We start from the raw sequence: 26,437 nt of genomic DNA, 5'->3' as shown, positions 1-26,437 counted from the left end.
AAGACGCAGTTTATACGAACTGCGACTGGAGACGTTGAAAACGAAGATGTGTGGTTCTATATTTTTCCGAAGAACTTCTCAGCTAGACACTAGCGTAGTAATTGTGGCGAGAGTACCAAAAAGTCTTCTCTAAACCGTGACAGAGAAGATACACGATACTTTCAACGAGACGACGCTTTCGCGTACCCACAGCGAACGATACGGGACTGCGATTAAATATAATTACGTTTGCGAGTGTCAGTAAAATGTGCAGGAGAGACACAGGGAAGAGGAGACGTCCTCGCGGGACTAAGAAAGCCGACAGCTCGGTGATAATGATTCACCCGGCGCGGAGTGCCTTAAGACTCTTCATTTGTATTTTAATTAGTGTCGTTATGCTAATTATGCGCCATTGCTTCTTGTCTCGCGACGTTTTTTTTGTTTTCCACCGCCTTCTGGGCGATATTCGGCGAAAAATATCATCGGTACCTAATGGACGGCGACGGAATTAAATTCCAGTCAGTTGCAATTAGCGAAGTGAGGAAGATAATATTAGCTTGGAAATCGTTAACTTTGTGCCAGACAATTTGTAGTGGAAAAAGCTTATACAAAAATTGTTCAGCAAAGAATTAATACAGTAAAATACAAACATCACGACTGCGCGATCTAAACCAACAAACGTAAAAACCGTGGCGACAAATCGTCACCAGTAGTAAACCGATAAACAAAGTTGACCAACACGAAAGAAATCTTCTCTCGAACGAGATCGAATCGTTCCACCCGCCTCTACGTTTCTACGGCCTTTTTGTCACGCTCCACCCCCCTGCCACCCCCTATCGCTGTTGCTCACCCTCACGGCACGTAGCCTCGGCCGAGCTTGTTGCTTTTTCCTCCCCCGACGCGAGCCCCGAGAACTTTTTGTTATAGTCGCGCCAACTTCTTTAATAATGCAACTCTTTATATTCACGGGCGTTTTTAACAAGCGACGGCCTCGAGATTAGGTGAGAGAGGGGGAGAAAGTGACTGGGCGCGAGAAGCCGGGAGGGTTGCGGAAGGCGGCATCGTCGAGCAAGACAGAGCGGTTCGGAGAAGCGAGACGGACACAGGCGTAAACTCGAGGACCACGGGGCGATACACTCTCCGAATATGGTGCCGTTACGATGTTTCTTAATTATTATTATTGCCATTGTGTTGCCACCGCGCTAAATGTAGCCCTCGCCGCGGCGACAGTAACAGCCGCGCGGCTATGAATTGCTAATCCAGCGCGAGCGACTGAAACGCGACTCCCTTCGACCGAGCGTTCCTCGCGAGGAGGAAGGGAACGAATCTCGTCTCCACGGGTCGGCGAAAGGGCCAATTTCGCTCGACGGTAGCGTATTTTTGTATTTCCTGCTAATGAAAGCACCGGATACAGCGTCCCCGCGGTCGTTTCGGACAAACGATGATCTTCAGGAGGCGTAAAGATGATTGGCCGCTTGGCAAATTCCTCCTGAGACGGGGAAAGAACTGCACGATCGACATACTTGACCAAATTAATGTGATTGTGCTCGAAAAAACACGGTTTTGGGTGAATTGTGATGTTGGGTTTAAAATTGAGACTTTTAAAGGCAAATCGTAGATCGTCAGTTCGATATAAGATTACTCTTTTCCTTATGTTTATCAACCTAGACAAGACGATATTTCCACCGGTTCTTTCACTTCGTCACTAATTGTATTAATTCGAGCACATTTGTAAATTGCGCAATCGTTAATTGAATAAGGTTTGAATGGCACGGTGAAAGAGCGCGAGCGAAAATTGGTTTCCTGGTATCGGGACCACCGCGACCGCTGTATCGAGTCGAACAAAAGCGCAAACGGAATGGGCTGCGCAAATTTTGCAACGATTGGGTAGACGTTTGCATTAAAAATTGCTCCTGAAATTAACCAGAAATTCTCCGTTGCACCGTTTGCGTGAAATTTTTATATTTTCACGCTATTATTCCATTTCGACGTTTCGCATTTCGCGATTGGAAAACTTTGTGGATAATAGTTTGTAGCGAATGGCAGAAAAGGGTTCTGCATGAATATGTATTTTATTATATTTTATACTTTTTTGTACGATCCAATACATTTTAGGTAATTATACATACATTACTTAAAACAAATATAATTACACATTATACACATACAGTTATATTTTGTTCAAAACTTTCAAATTTAAATAATTTCTTTTTCCTAAACGACATTCTTTTATTAATATCGCTAACGAGTCTCCATAGGTCCATGAAAAGTGGCGGCAGTAATTTTTGCGCAAATAAACTCCCGGATAATTCTGTGCCCTTTTCGACGAAGAGCAGAACGATTCGTGGAAACGCGTCGTCGACGACGAAAGAGGGAAATCCTGGTTTTTCACAGTCGCTCCAGGGGTGCCGCTTTTCAGACACCAAAGCGATTATGGATTTCTTTAATAAGAGGCCGCGTTTAAACAGCTTTGATCAATTCAGCCGGGCTAATTCCCACCCGCCGCGACCGCGACGACGACCTTCGCTCTTCCTTTCTCTCGGCACCGCTTCCTAACGCTCTGTGACGTCTCGCGTTACGTGATTTAAGGGGCTCTAAAAACCTTCCTCTGATTAAGCGACCGGCCCTGCCGGAACGACGCTTGCCCTTTTCAGGGGGCCCTCGCCCTTCTTTTTGCGCGCCCCGACTTACCGACTTCGTGAAATCACCCTGACGACGCCGATCGACGGAAAGTCCATTACGTTTCCACCGGAATTTCAATGAATGAACCTAACGACCAACGTGAAAAACAGTGCCACTGACTGACGAGATTTCCGAACATAATTCGACAGAGTCTCAAAGAAGCTTCGCGACATTTTGGTATCAAGTACTTTGAGATACTTTGAGTGAAGCTGATTATATCCTTGAGTATTCTTCATTTGCACTTTGACTGTGAATTCTTTCTATGCATTATAGAATTCATATCAATTTTCGTATTTTTTTATCAAATTCGGACTAGGTATATCACCTTTCGAAATAAACTTTGTTACAATAACTCTATCAAAGACCAAACTACGTTACATCGTCTAGCCGTGAGGAATATTAATTTTACTTTAAATATTATTTTATTACATGTATGGTATTTCACCGACATGTAACGCAAGTTTCATATTGTTACTAACTTTCCCCAGTCTGAAGTTCGAGCTAGGCTACGGGAAGACGGGATATCTAAAGAGCCTGAAGACCGGTAACCGAGGATGAGGCTACAGGAAGAGGTCGATCCATGGTCGTCAAGTTAGTGAAATGTCTTTGCGGTGATTGAGCAAATATTTGATGAAGCTAGCGAGCCCTGCTCCTTCAGCCTCGAGGGACGAAACGCGCGGACGCACAATCCTCTCCGAGATGGAGAAGAACGGAGGAATCGATAGGCATAAACGATATTCACGGAAGAACGAAATTCGATGCCACCGGTGAAATTGATTTAAAATTATTCTCTGCCCTTTGAACCTACACTGTCTGACGGAATCGAGATTCTTCTGCTGTTCTTTATAGTGTAGATGTTCAATTTGTTTGAGAAGAACGAATGTTTCTTTGATAAATCTTAAACATATGTTTTTAGTAAACAAAGACCCTAACTAAGCAAACCTATTTTTCCCTCCAATAGCATTCGTCCCAACTTCAACTTTAGTAGAGGAATTTTTATTTTCACTTCGCGCGTTCTTACGGTTCAGCTTTACACTAACAATCGGCCGCGTTCGCGATGAAAGGAACGAAAAGCTGGAGTGGAGCGGTCCTGGGTCCAAGTAAATTGAGTTTAATTTATCCTAATGCTTATTGCCGGGCGTCTGAACGGGGAGAGATACAGTATAAGCTTAATGAAAGGCCAGATGGAAGTCAGGAATCGGAGAGGACCAGTCTTTTCCCGGCGTTTCGCAAATTAAAACTCGCGCAATTAGGCGGTCAGGAAGCCCGGGCTAAATCTTGCCTTCCTGTTTACGCTTGCGTTCCTCTTTTCGCTCAGCGAAGTTTCATCGCGAGGACACGTCTCTGGCTTTCGGTAGGAGGGGTCCCGAAAAAAGAAGGGAGCGAAAAGTGAACGCGCAGCGTCACGACGGCGACACGAAGCTGGCGTCGCCCACTGGCTGGCTCGAAAGCAATTATACAATTAGTTAAAGTATCTGGTCGGCGTAACGGGCCATAAAACAAACATGATTGCGGGTACTAACTGCTGCGAATCAGGAGAGATACTGGGGCAAGGGTTTCCTCCTAAATAGCGGCGATGAGGTAATAACGACGTAATGATTTTTTCGGCTTGAAAAATGTTTTGTTTGGTAGCTAATCGTTCGTTGGATTAATTTAAATCGTAGAGGACTGTTAGTGTGCCCTTTACCACATACGCATGTGTCTGTAATTCAGATCTCAAAATTATAATCTTTTCCCTGAAGAAGATCAGGAAATGCTTATCGAAAATATTTATAACTCATCGGGTTCTAAATTCCATACCCTGCACTAAAAAATTATTATACTATCCCATGAACTCTATGATTCGCGACAGTTTATGGCTCCCCATAGCCGCATTCCCTCGTGATTCGCGTGAAATCGATGGTGTTTGCCGCGGCCATAAAGAGGCCCGATAAATATTTCAAAAAAACATAAACACCGGGCTCGCGCAAATCCCCAAGACGTCAACGCGAACGCAAAGTGATATTTGAGCGAGGTCGGTTGACGCGGTGCCTGAAGAATTTTAACATTCTTCCAGCGTGTACTGTCCTCAGGCACCCCGCGGCTCTCTTGTATTATGCATGGGTCCGCGAATAGCATATCCACTTCAGAGAAAATACGCAAAGTCGCGAACAGGCTACCATTTCGGGTAAACGTTCTGAATCGCGAATACCAGAAATTAATTAAGGAGAAAGAGACACTTGTTCTCTAGGGTCGATTTGTAATTGTCAACGACTTCGTGTTATAAGCAGCCATTTATTTCTGGTCATACTATTCTTTCGAAACTGTTAAATAATCAGAGAATGGAATCAATATATGACTTCAGTCCAACATAAAATTTCATTCTCACCCCTTGGGAAGTTCACCCCTAAAAAACTTGCAGTTCCCGGATAGAAACCTTCCCGCGAAGCTGTTCGAAGGTGCATACTCTCTTAAGGAAAAGGCAAATTGGATGGTTCGGGCTGTACATCACCACCCGCGATATTCTTCGTCGAAGGAAACGGTCGTTGCAGCGAGTTCATGACGCTGGAAATCGGTTTTCAGTTAGCGGCTCTCTTTCTCTCCCAGCCGGGGCGCATATACATAATGCATAACCGAGCGCATCATCGTATCTCCATTTCGTCTCTCTGCAGGCGGGAAAGAAGCGACGTTGTATCGAGAAGATGGGACAGGCCTTCTTTTTTCGCCTTGTCCCCCTCGGCGACATCGGCGACGGCTGCTGGGGGCCGACTAAGGTGACGACACGTGTGCCAAAGTGAAAATGTATGGCTCGCGAGCACGTGAGCCGACTCCTCCGCACGGGACGCTGCTAAAAGAGATTCTCATAACTAGATTCGCGGTGGGGAGGGTCCGAGGGCCGGCTAATCTCTTCTATGCTTCGCAACAGTTTGTGCTTGTTCACCACGTGCATTGGCAGCAGTTGATAATATAACTGCAAATCTGGCGGACGCGATTTCGACGCAAACGAATCCGCTCGCGGAAAAATCCTTGGAAGCGTCGATGCTTCGTTTCGAATTCAATTTGATTAATCGGCAGACGCTCCCCGCGATTCATCCTGGCTGCATTTAAGCGCGCGGTGAAATCAACCGGCAACATCAATGGCTCTCGTACCCTCCTCCGACGTTCGTCCCCTCCCCGCCACCGTCTCCCGACGAACCACTCACCAGAAAGTTGCACGCTAATGCGAATCCGCACATAGGGATTGCACTGTTTCGTCGGCGTCTGGGAGGACCGTGTGATGAGGGTCGCTGAGGTGCACAAGGGGGAGAGGAGGGGTTGCGCTGGGGTTCCGCATTTGCATACTCGTCAGCTGTGCTTCCTTCAACTTTTCCTGCGACACACCCTCCCGTGGAACTCTGCGGAAACTCGACGGTGCGGGTATGCACTCGCGTTGGATAGAAGCTCCGGATAGACGAGGAGGGTTCGAGGGCACGGGACGCGAGGGGTTCGGTAGGTACCGAGGACAGCAGTCGTGTATTTCTAGTCTCGATTCATAATTGCAAATTTCCTTCACCTTATTTATGCAGCCTTCGTCTCGCGAGACGTGTAGCTCGCCTTACCGCTAATGTGCTGGCTGACTTGAATTTCTGAGAACACGTCGATGGCTGAAACGTTTGTTCCGAGGGGGCGTCTCAGGTGTCTGGTTTGAAAAATTCCAATTCTATTTCGATCTGGATAATTCTATTGCTGATAATAAAGCGGTGACTCCCTTCACCTCACCTAAACTCAACGATTAAATTCGCTTTAAAATAGATAAAACCCTCAAACTTCGTCAAAGTTTCCGCCCTCGAAGAAGTACGCTTCGCCTCCGAGGATCGTCTTCGCGATGCATATATACAAATCCTACTTTCGTCGGCGCCGAAGAAGTTCGTCGAATAGGAAGAAACTCTTCTCCAGATCAGTCACACGCTCCGCTGCCATCGGCACGACTCATTTCCATATAGGTTCCAACCATTTAGTTCAAACATTTCTTTCCATTCGCTAAAAGCCTCCGCCGTGCGCGGTCTTGTCCTCGATGGCATCTAACTTACAATTTAAATAAAAGCAAACACACGTACCGTCAGCCACCCTCGCACTGTATGACTTCGTATACTCTTTAGATACCTATTCCAGCGCGAGAGAACTTTCAATGGGCTCCCGGATAAGAGACGTCCCCGACAGATTCCGGAGGGTGTGATGAATGTTCCTTAACCTTGCGGCTTTTTCAGTCTTCTTCCCTTACATTAAAGATCAATCGTGAGCTTATTCTCGACGAACGCTCGACGCTTTATCGGGAAACGGAATGTTTCAGTTTGGTGACTGATTGTGCGAGTCATTGAGAGGATCTATCTTTCTTTGGTAATTGTTCTGTTACTTGATTCCTTCGTATTAAGAAGGCAATGAAAATATGTCTTTGCATTCGTTTGACTGATTTTTTTTTAGAGGTTCCTTTCTAAGGAAGATGAAAAGTCAGAATAATCAGAATTATTAAAATAAGTAAATGTAGTCCTCTAATGCAACGTACAAGCATTACAGAAAGTAAGTACTATGAATTCCTGTTAGGGGATTACCTAAACCTTCAGATCTATCTGTATCTACTATCATCCTACTATCAGCCCAAGCTGTTTGGCCTTTAGGTTGTGTATACGAGTCAGGATCATCCTGGTATCCGATCGGTCGAATTGCGAATTCGGCGCTCGTAAAATTAACGAACCTTGTTGCTCCTCTTCTCCCTCTCTCTTTCCCACCCTCTGCTACTGTCCCTTGTTTCTTCTCTCCTCGCCAAAGATCGAATTCCTCCTTTGTACGCTGCCTACAGTGCTCCGAGAACTATTCACGAACTTCTTTGTGCGAAGCAATCAGGAGCTTCGAGTACAAACGCTAGATACAACGGGCACGTGCCGTGGAATTCATTGTCTGCGTTTGCCAACTACGATGTTTAACGTTCCCTTTCGACTATGGAATTAAAAGTAGTGCAACAATTGCCTCCGCGACAAAGATTTCTTTTTCATTATCGGAAGAGCGACTCGCCCATTTTTCTAAAGGTATTCTTTACTAATTCTATAAGCTATTACACGCTACTAAATTGCTAATAACATTGTTGCAACCCTCCGAAGACCCTCCGCAACGCAACAAATTTCCGCGTTCGCTAAATTGCCTCAGAAACGATCAGTTTACAAGGCCTCTTTGCCTCCAAATCGATGCGCGTGGCTGGCACACACACGCGCTCGCAGTCTGATTTAATAAATCAACCCGCTTTCGTTAATTATGTACGTCATTTCCCTTGGAATGATCGTTCCGGCAATTAGGATTCTCGCGACTCCGCAGGCAAACGATGCCCTTCGTCGATTCGGTCTCTGCTCTGGAGCAAATTTCCCGACCTACGGTTCTATTTGAGGTTACGCTAAGCAAGTTAGCACAACCCCAACGTATCGCGTTAAATTATGCTCAGAAGCAACGCGGCTGTCGCGGATATGTACGTTACGCACACACGCGACACGTGTGCGCGACCCTTAAGCACCGTAATCACGGTAAGCGCGGTGCGTTTACCAGGGAAACCTTTTCGCGACTGTCACGCGACCCATTAAACCGCAAGAAAAAGGAAATCATCCGTCTCCATTTTCTTCAGTCGTGGTATCGCGTCGCCAGCGTCCCAGGGCGTGACAATGACCGCTGCCGGGAACGTTTGCGCAAAATTGAGCTGGCCAATCTACTTTGCATGCTACTGTACACCGAGAAACTCGTGACACCACTAAGGGTGAAGTAAAATTTCTGGCGAAAGGGAGAACTTGGCGATTTCTTTGGTAAAAATATCAAATATCTATCGAAGAGTTTCTTTTCTCCATCAATTACTATTTTGAAAGTGCATATGCAAACTAACTCGCAAATTTATTACCCAAAGAATATTCAAGAATTTCATCTACAAGTTAGTATACGATACTAACTTGATCATATATTGGATAGGGCGTTTAACAGACCATTAAATCAAACGGCAATACACTTTCGATCATGGACGTTGTATCAAGTGTCGAACAATAGTCATTCGATAGCGGAACGGTGACGAATCAAACAGCAATGATTTGACATCGACGCGTATAATTACGCGGACTCTATTTAACGATCGAACACCGATATAACGACCAGTTAACAGAATTACACGTTGCCTAATGTATCCACTGTCTGCCTGATAACTATCTCCCTTTGTGACATATCGCCCGTGCTTGTGACACGTCATAATCGATCGTCGTACGTCTCGTACGCGAATACATCGCCTTATGCGTAATCGATTGGCTGACTAATTACTCGAGTAGCTTACTCACGAACGACCGTGTAAAGAAGTTTCGTTCGAAATAAATTTAGAACAGCCCTCGAGGTTAATTAAATTTGTCAACATTTTTATTCTTATATCAAGTATTTAGAAACGACGTATTTTCACATATTTACAACATTAATATTTCAAAACATATTTTGTAACTTTTATCTTCGCCCTAAAGATACAAATATGCCATGTCCAGGCTTCAGAATTTTATTATTTACTCGGTATTAGAAACGTAAAATATCTGCCGGTCGCGAACGTGTTAACAAACATTATTCTCCCTTTTGGAACGAGATAACCAACGCGATAGTCGAAGAGGAACTATGAATTGCTGTTAGAACGTGGGGACCTTAACGCGGCAGGAAGAAGCCTTTACGTCAAAAACCGGGACCTTGTAATCTCGACCCGACAAAACGACAATGAACGGACGAGAAGGTCGCATTGCCGGATTCTCCTTGGATGGAAACGGTAGCTAGCGCTCGACAGCGCTTTGGGGCCTATAATCATGCGTCTTGATTAATGCCGCGCGCTCAGTGATCATCCCCGGGTCTCTAATGCTTCTCCCTCGCGCGTTCTAGTCCTCCCTAGTCCTTTCTACTCCCTGCTCCTTCGCAGCCCCAACTTATTAGTAATATTCCTTGCCTGAGGTCGATTGGCAGGAGACTTGAAAGAGTTTCGAATGTCGATAGCTAGTTTGTTTCGCAGAAAATGTAGTTATGCGTGAAAATATCCGGTCGCAATTTAACTATTACATTGATTCCAGAGTTCGAATTACCAGTTTTGTTTCACCTTAATATAAATCTCGAAGAACTGTGTAATATGTAACCTGAATAATGAAGTACTTTTAGTGACTCTTTTACTCCTTAATTTGAAACGATATACTGGTAATTTAACGAGAGAAATATTATAGCCTTCAAGATGATCGTACACAAGACACCGCTAAATTCTCAAGTTTCGTAAGTAGAAATTAATGTTTAGTACACCCGTTACACGATAGACGGTGTGCTCGTTGCAGGGGGCCTACGTCTGTATACAAGATAGACAGGTGTATATAGTTCCAGAACGTGGATGAGCCTGGAGGAAACCATTATAGACCCATGTTCCCGCTTGATCCTTCTATCTGTCTCTCTTTCTACTTACAAGCGCTTCCGGTACGGAGCAGTCGATAACCGAGGGCAACGACGAGTATTTAATTAGAAAAAAACGAGTGTTACTGTTTTCTAGCAATCGACAAATTCCGAATAAACTATGGAAGCTTTGGCACTAGTAAAAGTAGTTTCAAAAACATGAAGGACGAACGTGTTGCCATATCTTGAGCATCGAATTATATTTAAGAGTTATCTCGTTGTCATTGAGTTCTCAAAATACTGACAGAGCTTACTAAACTTTTATCATTGTTTTTCGTGTACCAAAAGCTACCACTGAAGCAGGGTTGGTAGGATGCACCCGGTGTCTCGATCCGTTCCCGAATAAAGCCAGCGTTCAAGTATACAGGAGAAACTCGAAAGGGTGGGTTCCCGATAGGTAGCCAAGCGTAACCACGAATAGTTGTAACCAGCGCTAAGTGGAGTCGTAACTACGCGGGGAGGGCCGTGGGTCTGGAAAGTCCTGGCAAAGCGCAAGATTAAGCAAATCGACGGTCGGCCGGCGTTTAAGGTCCTGGTCAATGGCGCGGAAGAGACGCGGAAGGAGGGCCGAGTAAGCAGGTTATAACAGCGCGCTGGCCGCCGACTCGCTGCTACAGATGGATAGGTAGATAGAGGCTGGTTTGGGTGGACCAAACTGATACAATTAGATGTGATCTTAACGCCATAACTCAGGGCTAATCTCAGGGTCTAGCTCAGGTCTGGGTGAATTTCGCCTTCCGGGCGAGGCGCGACTCACTTCATTATTCATCCCGTTCCGCTGCCTCAGCCCAGTTATCTCTCACAATCCTAACCGGATGTACCGTCCAACCTACCGACCTATCGACGCGAACGTGCCTCCACAAATTCCTTGCAGGCTCTGGGACGCCCACGCGCCGCTGGTGGATCGGAAATCGAAACAATTATCGGCCCTAGTCGCCAAACGTGACTTCACGCCGATCTGTCAGCTTGTAGATTAACACATTCGCGACCGGCAGATATTTTACGTTTCTAATACCGAGTAATAAATACATGATGGTTTTCTATATTATTATATGTCATAAATGCATAAAATCTGCAGTATAGGAATAACCTTTGCCAAACATTCTCCATCACTAAATCCGAATACCACCCTTCTCGATTCTCCAATATGGAGATCACACATTCAAGTCTAATTTCGTGGATATCTTCGATCACACAGGACAGTCAAATATACTCCCTTCTATAGCATTCTGCGACAAGGTAAATATAACTTCCCAGTCGAAACTCGTTACACGACAATCGTTTGGAAAGGGGAGCGTCGACACTTTTTCCCTTTAATAAGCCATAACTCCGTTCGCCATGAAAACGAGAGTCACGTTAAAATCTCGCCCGCGGAAGCTTCCCCGTTCGTCGGTTATTGACTGACTTCGCTTATGTACTCTCGGTTTATGACGCCACTAAAGTCACAGGAAGGCATTCCGAATCGGACTGTTAAAAATAAAACGGTCGTGCCCTGTCAGAAACGTCTTTGAGACTTATTTCGTTTGATACTCCCCTGTTCCCCGCGGAGGAAATCAAATTTTAAGAGATTCAAAAAGCAACGAAATATGAAACCGAAACGTAGGAAAAGAATCGATCTTCATTTTCACCGAGAATAAAATATTTAAGTAGTTCTGGTCAACGTTTCACCAACATACTCCCTTACATAGCGGTATTCGAAAAATAGAGAAATCACAGGTTAAATCCAGGTTAGAAGGGATCACTATACTGCTGTGTCTAGCGAATCGTCCAGTGACTGAGATCAATACGATTTGCGAGCAAGTTAGATGACGCGGAAGCGCACGAGGATAGTTTCTGACCCATTTACCCAAATCTAGCGGCGCTCGGACGGAATTAAATCTCCCGAACAAGACGTAAGAGAAAAAGGAAATTTCATTAACGGTGGGAAGGGGGACGCGGAAGTAATTGCGGCGAACGATGATTATATACTTCCGGTCGAGGAATGTGGCTACGCAAATCATGGCCGAGGTACCAAGAGCGAGGAACTCTTTTCGATATCTTACTAGATGGTAGATTAGAACTTCTGAGACCTCAATTAGTGGGAGCTAATCAATTTTGTGCCCAGGATTTCTTCGGATTTCTTTGCATCACACTCAACTTACCCCTCATGTCCTTGAAGAATTCACTCTCTTGACAGGATCGATGTAACGATGCACAAAAGTCCATCTTACGAAGATGAATGGCCATGGTGCAACGCAAACCGAATTAAAGAAATAAATCGATAAAATTTAATTATAAGCACTCTTAATTTCCACGACTAATTATACGCACTTCGCGACACACACACGAGCGGTATTACGCGTCTCCGGTTAAAGGAGCACCCGTGGGCGACGAGAACACTACCGTACAATCCGCGATCTACGCAGCGCGATTAATCGCGGGGAGAGCGTTTGCCGAGTCCGCGACGCAAGTTTCGCCGCATTCCTAACCAACCAATCAGTGTAATGCCTTGTCACCGGCGGTCCCCAACCCCTCGTTTTCTATTTCGTCGACGAATACGTGATACACAGAGAGAGCGTTGCTCGACCGAGCGTCGCCGAGTCAGACCGAAATTCAGCTACCTGTGGCTTCGCCTAGTTTCACCGAGAAATACGACAATGGCGCGAATTAGCGCTGTTGCGCATACATACGTCATATCGTCTGTATCATCAGCATTTGATGGCGCGGAAGGTGCGGCAAGGCTGCCGTCGGTTGCCGTAGGGAAGCGGGTAGCCGCTTTGTGCCATCAGGGTGATTATATTGCCGTTCGGCGAGAAACATCGAGTCACATGAGCAACCGAGGGGGAGAGCAATGAACGTCACACGAGGCAGGGTGTATACCAGCCGCGTATTCGGCGCGCCTGTTGTTTCGGATACGGGGACGCTCCTTTTGTCGGCGCCGAAGGTCCTTCTTCGCCTTTAATACCCCTTGAAACAATAACGACGGGAGCCGAAGATACGAAATTAGCCGGGTACGCGATACGTTTCGCGGGGGAGGCCTGAAAGAGGTGCCACCGAAATTCGTACGCGAAGTATGATTCTTTGATGTTGGGTGGAAACGGATTAGGTGCGCCGGGGGTGTTGTATCGAGATCTATTAGGAAGAAGAAACCCGAAACTATTTCGATGTCTTCGTTTCTGAGTCTACGAGTCAATAAAATCAGACGAATAAAATACAATCGCGTTTATCGTCCGTTATTATCATACCTAATTTCCTTTAATCCGACATTCCACGTCCACGTAGCTTTGTGGCCCCTATTCCTGCTCCCCAGCTCCTTCCACGGTTCTTTATCAAGCCGCGAGAGAAACGTTTTGCGGTAACGTCACCCGCGACGCTGGCGGGGTTGTGTTCTTTTTTTTACGATATTATTTATGATATTAATTTTGCCCCGGTAAAGGCAACCCCGGCGGGAGTTGTAAAGCGGGCAGAGACGCTCCCGCTCTTCTTCCCGCGATATCATTGTCTCGAGCAGGCAACGGCATACTGCGGGCAAAAGGGAAGGGAAAGAAAGGGGTTCCAGAAACGGCGTGAATAGTGGCCCTCCCCCCGCAGCCGTGAGCAAGAGTGGAAAGGACTCGGGTGTACCCAGGGTGAAAAGAGGAAGTTCTCCCGCGACTTCTCTCTCGCTGGTGAATTGTTCGAGAGAGTCAACGAAAGAGAGGAGGGGTCCTCTCGGTGTCAGAGGTACCGGGGGGTTCTTCGTCTGTCTGAAATCTCGCGACGAGCCGAGAAAATTCCTACCAAGTGCCGCGGCATCCCTTTGAGTGGCTGTTAGGAGGACTTCTCGCAATAGTTTCCGTAGGAATTATCAGAGACTCCGGAGACTCGTCTTTCAAGATCTCCGAAAGAGTTTCGCGCCGTGAATTTTCCTTGATTCGAGTTATTAACGTCCCTGGAGCGGAGATTTACGCGAGCTGCTCGGAATTCGTGGCTGTGAGCGATGATCCTGGGCAATTGCAAATAATAAATAAAAAATGATTCCTACCAGACAAAAATCTTTCCACCCTCGACATTATGAACGAACGCCTCAAACCCTGAAATATTGAAAAAATTCCACGAAAACGCTTTCTCGAATGTCTCAACTCGCAATATGTCGCGCGTTTATTAGCAGCTCTGGAATCGGCGGAGACTTTATGCCGTCAATTTCCAGAAGAAGTTCGAGCATCGATGCGTTACCTCGATCGAACGTTAGACCGAGATTGCTCAGAAAAAGGGGGTTGGCCGCCCCCGGGGGCGCGAGAAAGGGCGCGAGTAAATCCAACTCCCACGGATAAGTAAAATTTAAAACCGTTCCCTCTCGTCCTCAAATTACTTTCCGGAGGTGGAAGGCGAGGAGCACGACGACCAGGAAAAGCGAGACCGGATGATGGTTCGCGAGATAAAAGCAAGCACCCTGGGAGCTTCGGTTGCCACCGAAAGCTCAAGGCCGCATTAATCTCGGTAATTACGTCACCTCTGTTTATCCCCCCCCGCAACGTGCTTGTTTCTCTCTCGCCCAAACCCCGTCTTTTTCTTTGTCCGTATCCCTCTCAGCCATCTTCCAGCGGTTGTTGGATCTTTGCGGTCGAATCGCATCCGAGAACACCCTCGAACGGATTTCAAAAGCGACGCTAAAGGGATGACGGAGTAGTGACATTTTTCATCTGTCCTTAATGCAGTCGAGAAGTAATTAAGTGCCGCCCGCGAAAAAGGCAATTAGACATCGTAATGTCGCAGAATTGCTGGATCCGCGTCTCGGGTTAGGGTGGCGGCGCTAACGAATGAAAGGCAAATTGGTCGCGAAAGTTTAAGGAATCTGGCAATGTCTCCGTCGAGAGATCCAGCGAGTTCTTGTAAATAATGATCCCTGCTGATTTTGACGAAGGTCTGCGGGTTTGTCGAGTATTTGAAAATGAGCGGTGCTATTTTTGTTTCTGTGATAAGTCTAATTTAAGAAGTGAAACCATAGATACAAATTTTAATCTATTAACGACAAAAACATTTCTCAATTTTTCTAGCGTTCAAAAATTTTAGATATTTATATTATAACGATAGGAAATAAATAGGTGGATTAACGAAAGAATGTGTGTTGATGTGAGTGAATTAATAGTAAAAAGATGACCTTTTCATGAATGAAAGGAGTCAAATATAACGTGTGAAGAGTGAAGGAATAACTGTTTAGTACTGAATGTATACGAGGGAAAAAGAGGGAAGGATGAAAGAGGTGTAAACGTGGAAAGGATTTGGGAGAGTAATTAGAGGGAAGGACTATTATGAACGAGTCAGTGAACGACTTAAAAGAAAGAAATACGGACTCTTATTTGCTCGAGTTTACAAGAGTCTACTTCACCTTCAAGCGACACGTGCTTGACATTCGAGGCAATTACAGGCCACCTTAGGATTAAATCTGAAATCCTCGTTAACAATAAAATAATTTTTTAATCGAATTGATAAATCATTTATTCGAACAATTTGTATCTGTTTCGAGAAAATCACCTTTCAATATTTCTGTAAATCCTGCAAAATATATTTTCTAATTCAGAGCTCATAAAAGGAATATGAATAATGTACAATAAATACCCTACCCAAATATATTACACTAATTGATCAATTAGGTTTACAAATTCCAGAGAATCTGGACCAGAACACTAATCGTTTGACCGAAGAAGACAGATCCGCTAGGGACAGTGACGGACGAAAATGAAACGAAGGAAGCTTCGAATACTTTGCATAGTTGGCAAGTTAGGCGAAACAGTTTATCGGTGTACGGACGACTGGCAAGCGTGATTAGATTTCGTTCGCACTGGATGCGGAAAGGAGCACGAGGAGGAGCCCTTTGCCAAGCGATGTTGTCGGAACCGCGTTTTCCCAAGAGAAGCGAAGAGGTTACAGGGAAGGCAGCGTTATGGTAGACCGCAAAACCAACAAACGATATGCGCCAAGAGACTATAAGCCCACGTGTGGCGGGCATTCTTAGGTGTACCATGCGTGTACCACGGATTTGCGTTCATGTTACACCAACGACTCGAAGGTTACTCCAAGTGGAACGAAATTCCATCCCATCAAAGTTTGTGTAATTTTTTACTCTTCATATGGTATCTTAAAATCATAAATATATATCGTGGAAATAGAATGAATATCGATAAGATATTCGGCACAATTCTCGTTCGGAGAATGATTTTACTTCTCGCGATCACGAATATTTTTATATCCATCAATCGAACGGGTCGATTAAACTAACGCGTATTGCATCGAGTTCGTATAGAGAGCGCAAACATAGAAGGAGTGTGCATCGAAGCGAATCGCGCCTAATTCAGCAATAGCATAACTTAACCACAAAGCCAGCTTATACAGCGATTAGACGCCGTGTACAAACCAGCGTTTGCTCGAGGCAACGCTTCGAATTCGATGATTTATTTATGGAAACCTGATAAAACCTCGCGAGATTCTCGAGTAAGATGGAATTTGTCCTTAAAAATCATCGATGATAACCTACCACGTGAGATCAAACATGATTAACCAGTGATGAATCTCACGCCTCATCAGGTAATCAGACCTCGGTAATCAGAACGCTACGAGGTTCATTGGAACCGCAAAGAAGACATCGCGATCCCCGATTGGAAGGCGCACCTCAGATTTCGCAGCCATCTGGTTCTGGTATTTCGTAGCTCGGTGCCCTTAAGGGCCTGTCCACGGGGCAACGGTCAGTCGTTGCGGTCAACTACACAGCTTGTCTGACTCGCCTTCGTGCTTCGGGTCCTTTGGTGATTAACGAGAGGTCAAACCTACCGCCACCCGAAATACGAGCAAATATTCTCTCTCTCTCTCTCTCTCTCGTGAAATTGGGTTCCAAAGCGAGTCCTGATTGAGGTGTCCACCATTGCGGCCTTCACTAGGCTGACTACTTCATCCGAGGCCAGACTAACCGGGAAACGTCGGGAAACTAGCGTGAATTCGTGCGTGGTGTACACAACATTTTCACCAAACTTCTGTGTTTATTATTAGCTCTGGATGTTAGATTAACGGTGATGTAATTAAAAGAGCATGGTTGTTGGAAATGATTATAATTCGTTTTAATCCTGAGACAACCTATACGTACATATCCATGCATGCACACACACGACCATTCATCGTGTTCTATCGCATAAGACCGAACAAAAGGAAATCCCCCCGAGAGGAAAGTACAAATGACTGGTATATCTAAGAAGCAAATCTTCGTTAGCAGTGGGGTCGGAGTTTATTAGTCAATATAGAATGCTTAGCGTCATATCCCATCAAATGGAATGTCAGCGAGAAGAAAGAGGTTCGTGCGAGCCTGCCACTTTATCGGATTAGTCAGTCGCGGTAAAAGCGTCCCGGAAAGCGTACCCTCCAATTCGTTAATTTGCTCGGGCTTGGTCGTTTCTTTCGCGGTGATATTAATTGGCCAGGGCGTTCACGAGAGCCTTTCAATCTCGGGGAATATTGCACCGTACATGTCGTGCATTATCTAACAATGGTGTCCTCGTTAGTCTAGTTGCAATAGCAAGGGTGAATAAAATTTATTATTTATGAAAACCTGATCAAATCTCCCGTGATTTTTGAGTAGGATGAAATTTGTCCTTACGAATCCCTGTTCTCGCGAATCGAACCGCATCACATCCACCAAAGATTTCGCACCAAAATTCCATGCAATCATCGAACCTTTCGCGCACGAAACGCGACGTTCTGCGCCCGCGTTTTCCCGCCGACGAGATCCTCCCGTACGAGGGGTAACCAACGCGATTATTCCCAAGAATGGTGGCGACACTTTCGCTATCGGTAAACCGACACGATTAACGCGCAAGTTAAACTCGCCGGTCTCCATTGTGACGATTCGAAACGAATCGCGCCGCCGCGAGTCGGCAATCTGGCGACGTAGCCTGGCAGGCGAGAATCATTTTTTCAACGCTCTGTTCCGGGCGAACTTTTTTTCGACCAGTTGGGGGTGGGACTGGGCGGAAGGTATTGTTTATTCAGGGACGTATCAGCATTGGCGGGCAGGAGGACGGCGACCACGACGGGAAGGCGGACGAAAGCGAGAGGGCCGCGTGAATGGCGCTTCCGGTGGGACGACGAGCTCGAGGTCCGTAGGGCTTCGCAGACTCTCGCTTCCGGTCAGGCGTCCGCGTTCCTACCCCATCGAATACACCCAGTCTCCGGATTTCCCTGTGTTCGTCGCTCCCCCTTACCACCCTCGCCCGCGTCGTTCCACCGCCCTTTTCCCTTCGTTCTCCGCGGGCAGTAGTTCGCTTGCACATCGGACCCACCGGCGTTCGTTAATTAAGATATCGATTCTTATTGTCCGCCGGCTGCCGAGTCGAGCGGACGTCCTGGCCGGCGTCCGATTTCACGCCCACGGTGCGCGTTGTCGGTCATCCGCGAGAACCAACCCCTATATTTCTCCAGTTGACGGCCCGACGCGTCCATCCCACCCCTTCGATCGCAGATTTCGGCTGGCCACGTCTTCGTGGCATGTCTTGAGAGGTTTTGTCAACGTTGACCATGGGGATAGCTTTGGAAATTTTTATGCGATAACAGTGAGAATTTTGTTGATATAGATTTTTATAATGGGAATGGAGGATGAAGTGAACTTTTGAAAGTATTTTGTTCTCGCGAGAAAATTGATGGGTGGTCTTGGCTTTCGTTGGTATTGGATTTCTGCTTCGTTGAACTAAATATGATTTCGACACAAATTGCAAGAAAGAAAATTGTTACGTTGTAAAATGGCAAATTTCGTTAAAATAAGAATATCGATATTCGAGTTATTTAAAACGTCGACAGAGAAAAATGTGATCTCGAGTATAACTGGATCGAAGTTTCACACTAATTCTACTTACACCAAAAAACAACCATAAAAATGTAGTCAGGAAATTCGGAAGGGTCCAGTAATCCCATTCCCGCCAAACGAAATCAATGAACAGAGATTACGGAATCGAATGCGAGGCCAACTTAACATTCCTCGTCCACTTTTCCCTTTGAGGGAGAGTCACGAGGAATCTGGACGAAGAGAAAAGAATGCGCGAAGGCTCGTATCGTTCGGAATGGCGGCACGCGACTGCCCGAGGGGTGAATCTGCTTGCCAGACATCCGTGGAAAGCCTCAAGGAGGGAAGGATCGTAAAGGATGACCAGGGTTGTCACCTGATAAGTATCTTTATGGCCGAGCAAGCGAGGCGACCCTGGGTCGCCATTCATCCCATCCGTTTGCCCTTCCTCGCGAAAGGTACGCCGCAGCTAGGTGCAAGCTGCCGTATAAAAACGAAACACAAGGGAGGGGCCCTCGAAGAACGGAATCGGGTAATTATGGGGATTAATCTTAAGTCCCGTAAAGTCTACCACTTGTGGAATCTGTTCCCCTTTCGCGAATTCGCTTGGCGAGCCTTTTTCCTCGTGGAATGATGAAAAATCACGGCTGCTACGCGTTTCGTGATTCGCGCAATTTACTCCGGCTTTGTTCTGATTTGTAATTGTCTGGTATGGAGGTATGGAGGTGGCACCGTGTTGAAATTGATCTGTAGCAGATGTACCTGTAGCCAGAAGTGACAACGAAATTATCGTGTCTTTTCGTATCTTATGTAAATCTTGGTCTGGCGATAATTTTTTGTCCCTCGTTTCCACGATGGGCTCGAGGTACGTACGCACATATGTAGAACGGCGAAGCTACAGGTGTCAGCGAGAACAGTATTTTTCAGTGAGCTCTGGACGAGAGGGTGTAGGTGATAGAGAAACGAAGAGAGCAAAGAGCGAACCGAACGCATCGAGAGAGAAGAATGGAATGAGAGAGTCGTTTCACCGTGGGCAGGGTAGCAGCCGTGTGCCGGCACGCACGTTGAATCTGCTAAACGTTCCCGCTCGTGCGTGAAATGCCTCGATATCACTGTTTTATTTCGGCTCGTTCGTTCCTCTCCGCTCTCTCGCGTCTGCAATTCTATCCTTTTTACCCTCGGCCCGTTTGCGAGCCGGTCGCACGCGCAACCCTTCGTCTCTTTTCGTTCCCGTGCTCGTCCGCGCGGATTTGATGACCCTTCCTGTTCGATTTGATGATCGTTTAATCGTTCACGATTAATTAAAACGCGCCGATCCCACGCCTGGCTGGTCACGCTTGTAACGCGTGCTCTTCCTCGATCGAGAGGAAATACTACCCTTGTTGCAGCGGGTTGGATCGTGGTTACTCGGAGTTTCGCGATTAAATTTAGTTAACAGGTCTGAGTTGTTCTTACTCGATATTATTAATTATTAATCGCCCTGAACGTTATTAACTATACATGGGTACATAGATTAGGTCTGAACTGCCCTTATCACACAAGAAATTCTCAATTTATCTCTTCAAAATATAGAACCACTACGAAATTACTTTCACATTTAATTTCTACTATTAAAACATCACACACACACACACATATGTTATCATAAAATTCGTATGATCAAGCTACATTTTGGCCTTCCGCGAGCAACCAATTAAAACCATTCTCAAACCGATTCTTTTCCCAACTGGACCGCCGCATCGGTTGGGGCACGCTCCAAGGATTCCTCGATAAATCGATAAATCACGAAGTGGTCCGTTAGGCCAATTTAATTAATAATTATCGGCTGGAAGAGGAGCACCTTGCACAATGGCGATACTTCCTTCTGGCGTAATCCTTGGAAGATTAACGAGCCCGTACCAGGAGGGACTTCTCTTTCCCTCTCCCCCGTAGTTCTGTCCCTCTCAACCTCGACCGTTTTCTCTTCCACGCTCACCAGTTCTCTCCGTCCTGGTCCCTATCTCTCTTACAGCCGCAAGACGCCATAGCGCGCCTTGCGGTGGTTGCGGCAAGAACCCTCGCCGTACCCGCATTAACGCAATTATGAATTTGTCGCGTTGGGATCTGACAATACAAGATGTCGCTACCATTCCTCCTCCTCCCCGATCCCCGCTGACGACGTCCTCCGACACCCTGAACCCACCACTCCACATTTACACTAAAACCGACTCGGGTCCCTCGCGAATGGAAAGAACCGCTGGCTATGATAACTTTGCACCTCGTTCCTGAATATTCGTACGCCGCTTGAACTTGCACAGTTTCTTATGCGTTCGGTAACTCTGAACTAGATTTCCAAATGAGTTTTACCCGAAACATAGTTACTTGTTAAGCAACATCGACAGAATGGGTTGATTAAGTTGAACGATCACTGAAATTTTAAGTGCGGAGTTCAGTATGTTTTGTTCAGAGAAAAAAAGGAACGTTCCTCTCGGGGTGAAGATGAATTTCTTTCTGGACTACGTTTATATATGCAGTCAGTCCCATAAATATTCGTACCCACTGTATTTATTGAAGGAATTTGTCTAAATTAATTACGCTAGACAAACATTGCTAGTCTTAATGTCAATGACTACATCGTAACATTAATCCCATTATCAACACTACAGAGCCATCCTGTTCATATCTAGATTAACGTTCGCTCAATCCTGGAACGTCCCTCTCACCTTCTCCACCATGACTTCCCAAGGACCTCTCTCCCGCTATCGCGCGTCTCCGAGTCCGATTCCGTATTTTCACAGCGAAATCGATACGGCGAATGTGCATCGCGTGCCTCCTTGTTAACCGCGTCAACCGTTTCGCGGCGAGGAAAGCGGGCGCAGTTTCGGCCGACCCAAGTTAGTTTCGAAGGGTCCCGACGATAGCGGCGGCAACGGGGGTACCCCTGTACCGTGCGGTGGCGTACAATGGCTAGAACGACGTAGGATCGTTGCGGCTCGCCGCAGGCGACTGCTGCGACCGGTTTCTCGCGACAAATTCCTCCTAGTTCGAGCGTTTCGCTCTGCTAACCCTCTTCCGTTTCCCTGGGCCGGGGCACAAACTCCGTTATCACGGGCTCGATGGTCCTATTCCGCCACCCCCTCTACCCCCGTCCGCAACCCCCACCCGTTTTCTCGCGAGGTTGCAACGCGAGAAAATCAATCGACCCTACGACGAAGGTCCAAGCGAGGCGGTGCAAGGATCCTAGAAGAGCCCTTCCTTCCTGTCCTGGTCTACGGTCAGGATCGGGTCGAAGGGCGCAAGAGGTTAGAGGGTGGCTCTAAACATCGTGAAGAGGTGGCACGAGGAGCTCTGGGGTAACTCGTTCGATGGCGTTAGCCGGTGAATGCCTAGTCAGCCCTTAATATCGCAAGAGCTGGATCCACGCAAACAACCCTGGCGGACCTAGCGCAGCCAACGGTTAAGCACCGAGGAAAGCCCCGGCCTTAACGTTCGACCGCCGCTGGCCCTATTATCGCTAACTAATAAGGGACCTAATTGAAACGTCGGCCTTTTGTTTCCAGTACTCGAGCTGCTCGCTTTTCCCGACTGCGCTTGTACACGCCGCTGTTTGACCAGGTAGACGAACGAGGGAGGGGGAAGGGGCGAAAGAGGGCGAGAGAGAGCCAGGGGCTCAAGTACGGATTGAAATTAATTTTCGAACTCGATACGCTGGAATGAATTTTCGTCGAGCGTCTCGAAACCGCGCCGCGGGATCGATAGCCGCGTCGTACCCTCGAACGGGTCTTGCGTTTCGTTAATTCGCTGTACGCCAACGACGGTGGCGTTGGTGGGCGGAGGGTTGTCGAAGGGGCAGGAATTTCGAATAGGTCGATTACGTTTTATATTTTCTCGAAGGTTCGAGTATCGAGGAGCTGCTGTTGGTCATCAGCTTGAGAGGACCACGAATAACTCCGAATGTCCCACTAACTTTTATTTCCTTCATCTTCCCTTAAAATAATTCCCACAACCAACTTGAAACATCCATACAACACGGTTAAGTAATTAAACGCGTCTACAAAAGTTTGCACCCACGACTTTCGATTGAACAAAATTGCTGCGACTGCCTAAATAATTGGTCTTCTAATAACGATCCCCCTTAATACGTGCCCTTCGTCTCGAGCGTCGTCGACCTTCGCGGTGATAATACCCAAGTCCCCGAGCAGAATGCTATAATCGTTTCATGCAATACCTGTTCGCGGTCTTTGTCGTGTCGTGCTTGACCATAACTATTTTCTACGGGGGCCAACGGGACGGGAAGCCTCAATTAAAGTAACAACTGTCATCGGGGCTAGAGATCGCTTCCACCCTCGCGGCGATCTATGGTCACTCGAGGAGCGTCGCTTTCGTGGACGCCACGCGTATTTCGTATTCCACGCATACAGTCGTCGTGCCCACTCCGAGCAGGACATTATTCCTGCTGGTTGCAATCATATTAGTTTCCGAAGTTATTAGAATATTTATGCGAGACCGTCGCGGTGTTATGCATGGCGGCCTCCTCGTCGCTTTCACGACCCCACCGGCTCGTCGACGTCGCCGGGCGATCCAGCAATTCTGTACGCGAAAATCGTGACCTCTCGATCAATGGAAATAGAGAAAATGCGTGGCTGATGTCTCTTTCCACAAATTCCGTACCTTCCTTTGGCGAGGAAGGTTAGAAATTTATGTCTTTTCCACGGAGCGGTGGCTCTCAACGTTTTTGAGCTCGGAGTATGAAAAGAAATTCTTCGTTTTTTCGCGATATTTTGATCATTTTAATTTAAACTTTCTACGTCATACACCATTCGCAATCCAATTAATCCACTAGAAATAAAAGAAAAATTCTGCCAAGCGCGACAGTACGATCGAATATTTATTCTAACCGAGTGCACGCGAAATTGGCGAAAGTTTCGAAACGTTGGGTTTCGACAGTGCCTTCATTACCCCCGTGCACGTACGAAGCGAGATTCCGTCGTTGCGACATTAAACGACGGTGTTTCGTGTGTGCGTGCCGAAAGTTTCAACGAAATCGCGAGAAATGAGAAAAAAGCGAGAAAACGAACCCGCGGTGGGGTAGGAATCTTTTCGAACGCCGTCAGAAATTCAGAGGCGTTTCACAGTCGACGACGCTGAAGATATTCGAGAGGGTTGCTTGTAAACGTCGTAGAAAAATCGACGAGTTAAAACTTACCTTGTTGACGTACAGTTGGACTGACCGTTCGTGAGAGACTCAGCTGTAGATCGTTTGAAAGGCCACTCTGCCGCGTTTTGCTCAGGTATAACTGGAAAACACGAAGACAATGTATTATTTTGTGAAGTATACGTGTGACAAATTTAATTTTCATAATAAGCTAGAAAAGGGCCTCTCGCCAACATCTTTCGAGAACTCTGCCACTCGACTTCCGTTTCGTCCTCCAATAAGGAACTCCCTTCGCGATCAGAGAATTTCGGTATCCCGATCACGCGCTAAGGGTGAACCATCCCCTTTAATATTAGGACCAGGCTCGGACCGGCTCGTCTTGGTATAAAATAAAGGGCTGACATGTGAGCACAGGGTAGAGCCTCGAGCTAGGGAAGAGCGACGGAAAGAGAAGCGCCACTCGAAGAGGAACGAAGACGGGGAAGACAGCCCAGGGAAGGGTGGCTTCACCACCATCGTGAGGGATGACTGAGCGAGTCGGTTAAACGGGCGTCTTCTTTCATAAATTTCCAGGGACCCCTGGATAAAGGTTTAGAATAAATCGTTCGACCTGTTATCCACTCCGACGTCGCCAGATAACGCCAGACGAGCAACCCTGAATGGTCCAACAGCCTCTTCTTGCGTCTGCATCAAAACACGTCGTATTTACTCTCGAGAGTGGAGGAATAATCAATTCTGTACGCTTGTTTGTCGTGAGACACGCCGTACTGTTACGGTGTACCAAGTTAGCTGTGTATTAATTATTTATTCTTAAATAATTTGTACGAAGGGAGCATTGCGAAGAACCAGGTTCCTCGGACACGATCCTCCAAAAACGGTCGCTCCACGCGTAAGAGTCACCGTTGCACTTTGCACACCATAACTCACGCCAGCTCTCGGTCCAAAACGGTGAACGCAATATGAAAGTGGAAGAAGCGGGCCTGGAACGCTCATAAATACGTCCTCGAAGATCGCACAAATCGCTCGTTCGAGGCCAATCCCCTTCGACGTTACCCTGCGAGAGATACGAGTGGGAACCCCTCTCCGTCTCCGTGGGTGGATACTCTCGAATACTTGTGTATATACGCCACGGGAACTTGCGTGTACATCCCAGTTCATAAGTACGAGGACACTTCCTCGATCGGAGTAAGCTACAAATCTGTTAATGAATATCACTTATGTTCACGTGTTTTATTTGTGTTGCATTATTTATTCTCTTAAAACTTCTTTTACCAACCTATGGGATCCCGGCTATTGACTTCTTCGTAGAAAAATATTAACAATAAAATACACGTTACCCTATTTACAAAAAACACGAAGTACTTTCATTTAAATCACAGATCTTTATCCCAATCTGTAGAGACATGAATTTGTATAAACATCTACATTCTACTAATTTATGACGTACATTAATTATTCACTCAAGGTGGTAAGTGTCTCCATATTTATGAACGGGAGTGTACGCGTATGCAGACACGCGCCGATATAACGTCCGAGGCATATAGCACTCGCGATATAGAAAGAACGCGTGGGCGAAGGGGCGGCGGCGAAACCAAGGGAGCAGCCAAGGAGGGCAGAGAGGCCAAACCAGCCAGAAAGCCAGTCCAATTTCTCAAACCTGTCCAATCCGTGTCGTATGCAAAATCAATCACGCTCCCGAGGTTCCACCGCCACCCGTCAAGTATCCGGGACCCCACGATTTTCAAATCCAACCGAAGCCACGCGGTAATCCAACTCCTGGGACGAAACTTCTCACCCATCCGCGAGCGCCTGGACGTTGGAACATCTTCGTTCCGCTTTCCTCTTCCTCGTACTTGCGTCTTCTTTCGGTAAACGTGACGCATCTCTCTTACCACGACGTCGAACTTAAATTCGCGTCGAAGCCGCCCGAATCGACTCCGGGAACCTCGACGGCCCCCTGCCACCCTTATGGGTGGCGATAAATTATTCTTCGTGCCTCGAGGTCGACTGGAGGTCGTCGATTAACGTTGCGAGGGGTTAATAGGTACTCGAGACATTTGTATGTAATTATTGGAAATGGAACTCCCTCTTTTGGAACATAGATTACGAGAGCAAATTAAGATGTACATATATTCTAATAGTCCCTGTATACTTGTGTTAAACAATTCATAATATTGATGTCTATCGCGCTCACAACTTGAAACGCAAATAATCAATTTTAAAGCCTTCCAAGAAAAACGTCGAGCCCTTCCCAGGTGAATTTTAATTCTCCCTCGCAACCCACCCCTTAACATGTCCACGTTCACGAAACCCAACACAATCGTGTATTTCGTCAGCGATCCCCCAGAGCACCGTCGTACCGAGTCGAAAGCTCGCGGGACCGAGTCGCGAGATGCAAATTCGAACGCAGTCCCGCGGAG

The 26,437-nt window shown here is 46.6% G+C and overlaps 1 protein-coding gene across 4 annotated transcripts in view; it reads right to left on the bottom strand.

The window, feature by feature from the left end:
• LOC128873113 (mucin-2) overlaps window positions 1-26,437 on the bottom strand; it is a 289,775-nt gene that overhangs the window by 98,846 nt on the left and 164,492 nt on the right. For all 4 annotated transcript variants that reach the window (XM_054116419.1, XM_054116420.1, XM_054116421.1 and 1 more), the window contains exon 3: window positions 24,069-24,159. In XM_054116419.1, coding sequence (XP_053972394.1) covers window positions 24,069-24,159 — 91 coding nt within the window. The remainder of the gene's footprint in view (window positions 1-24,068; window positions 24,160-26,437) is intronic.

The sequence above is a fragment of the Hylaeus volcanicus genome, chromosome 3 (genome assembly GCF_026283585.1).
Source record: "Hylaeus volcanicus isolate JK05 chromosome 3, UHH_iyHylVolc1.0_haploid, whole genome shotgun sequence".
NCBI lineage: Eukaryota > Metazoa > Arthropoda > Insecta > Hymenoptera > Colletidae > Hylaeus > Hylaeus volcanicus.
The sequence above is the reverse complement of the archived record's forward strand: the minus strand, read 5'-3'. Positions and strand labels throughout refer to the sequence as shown.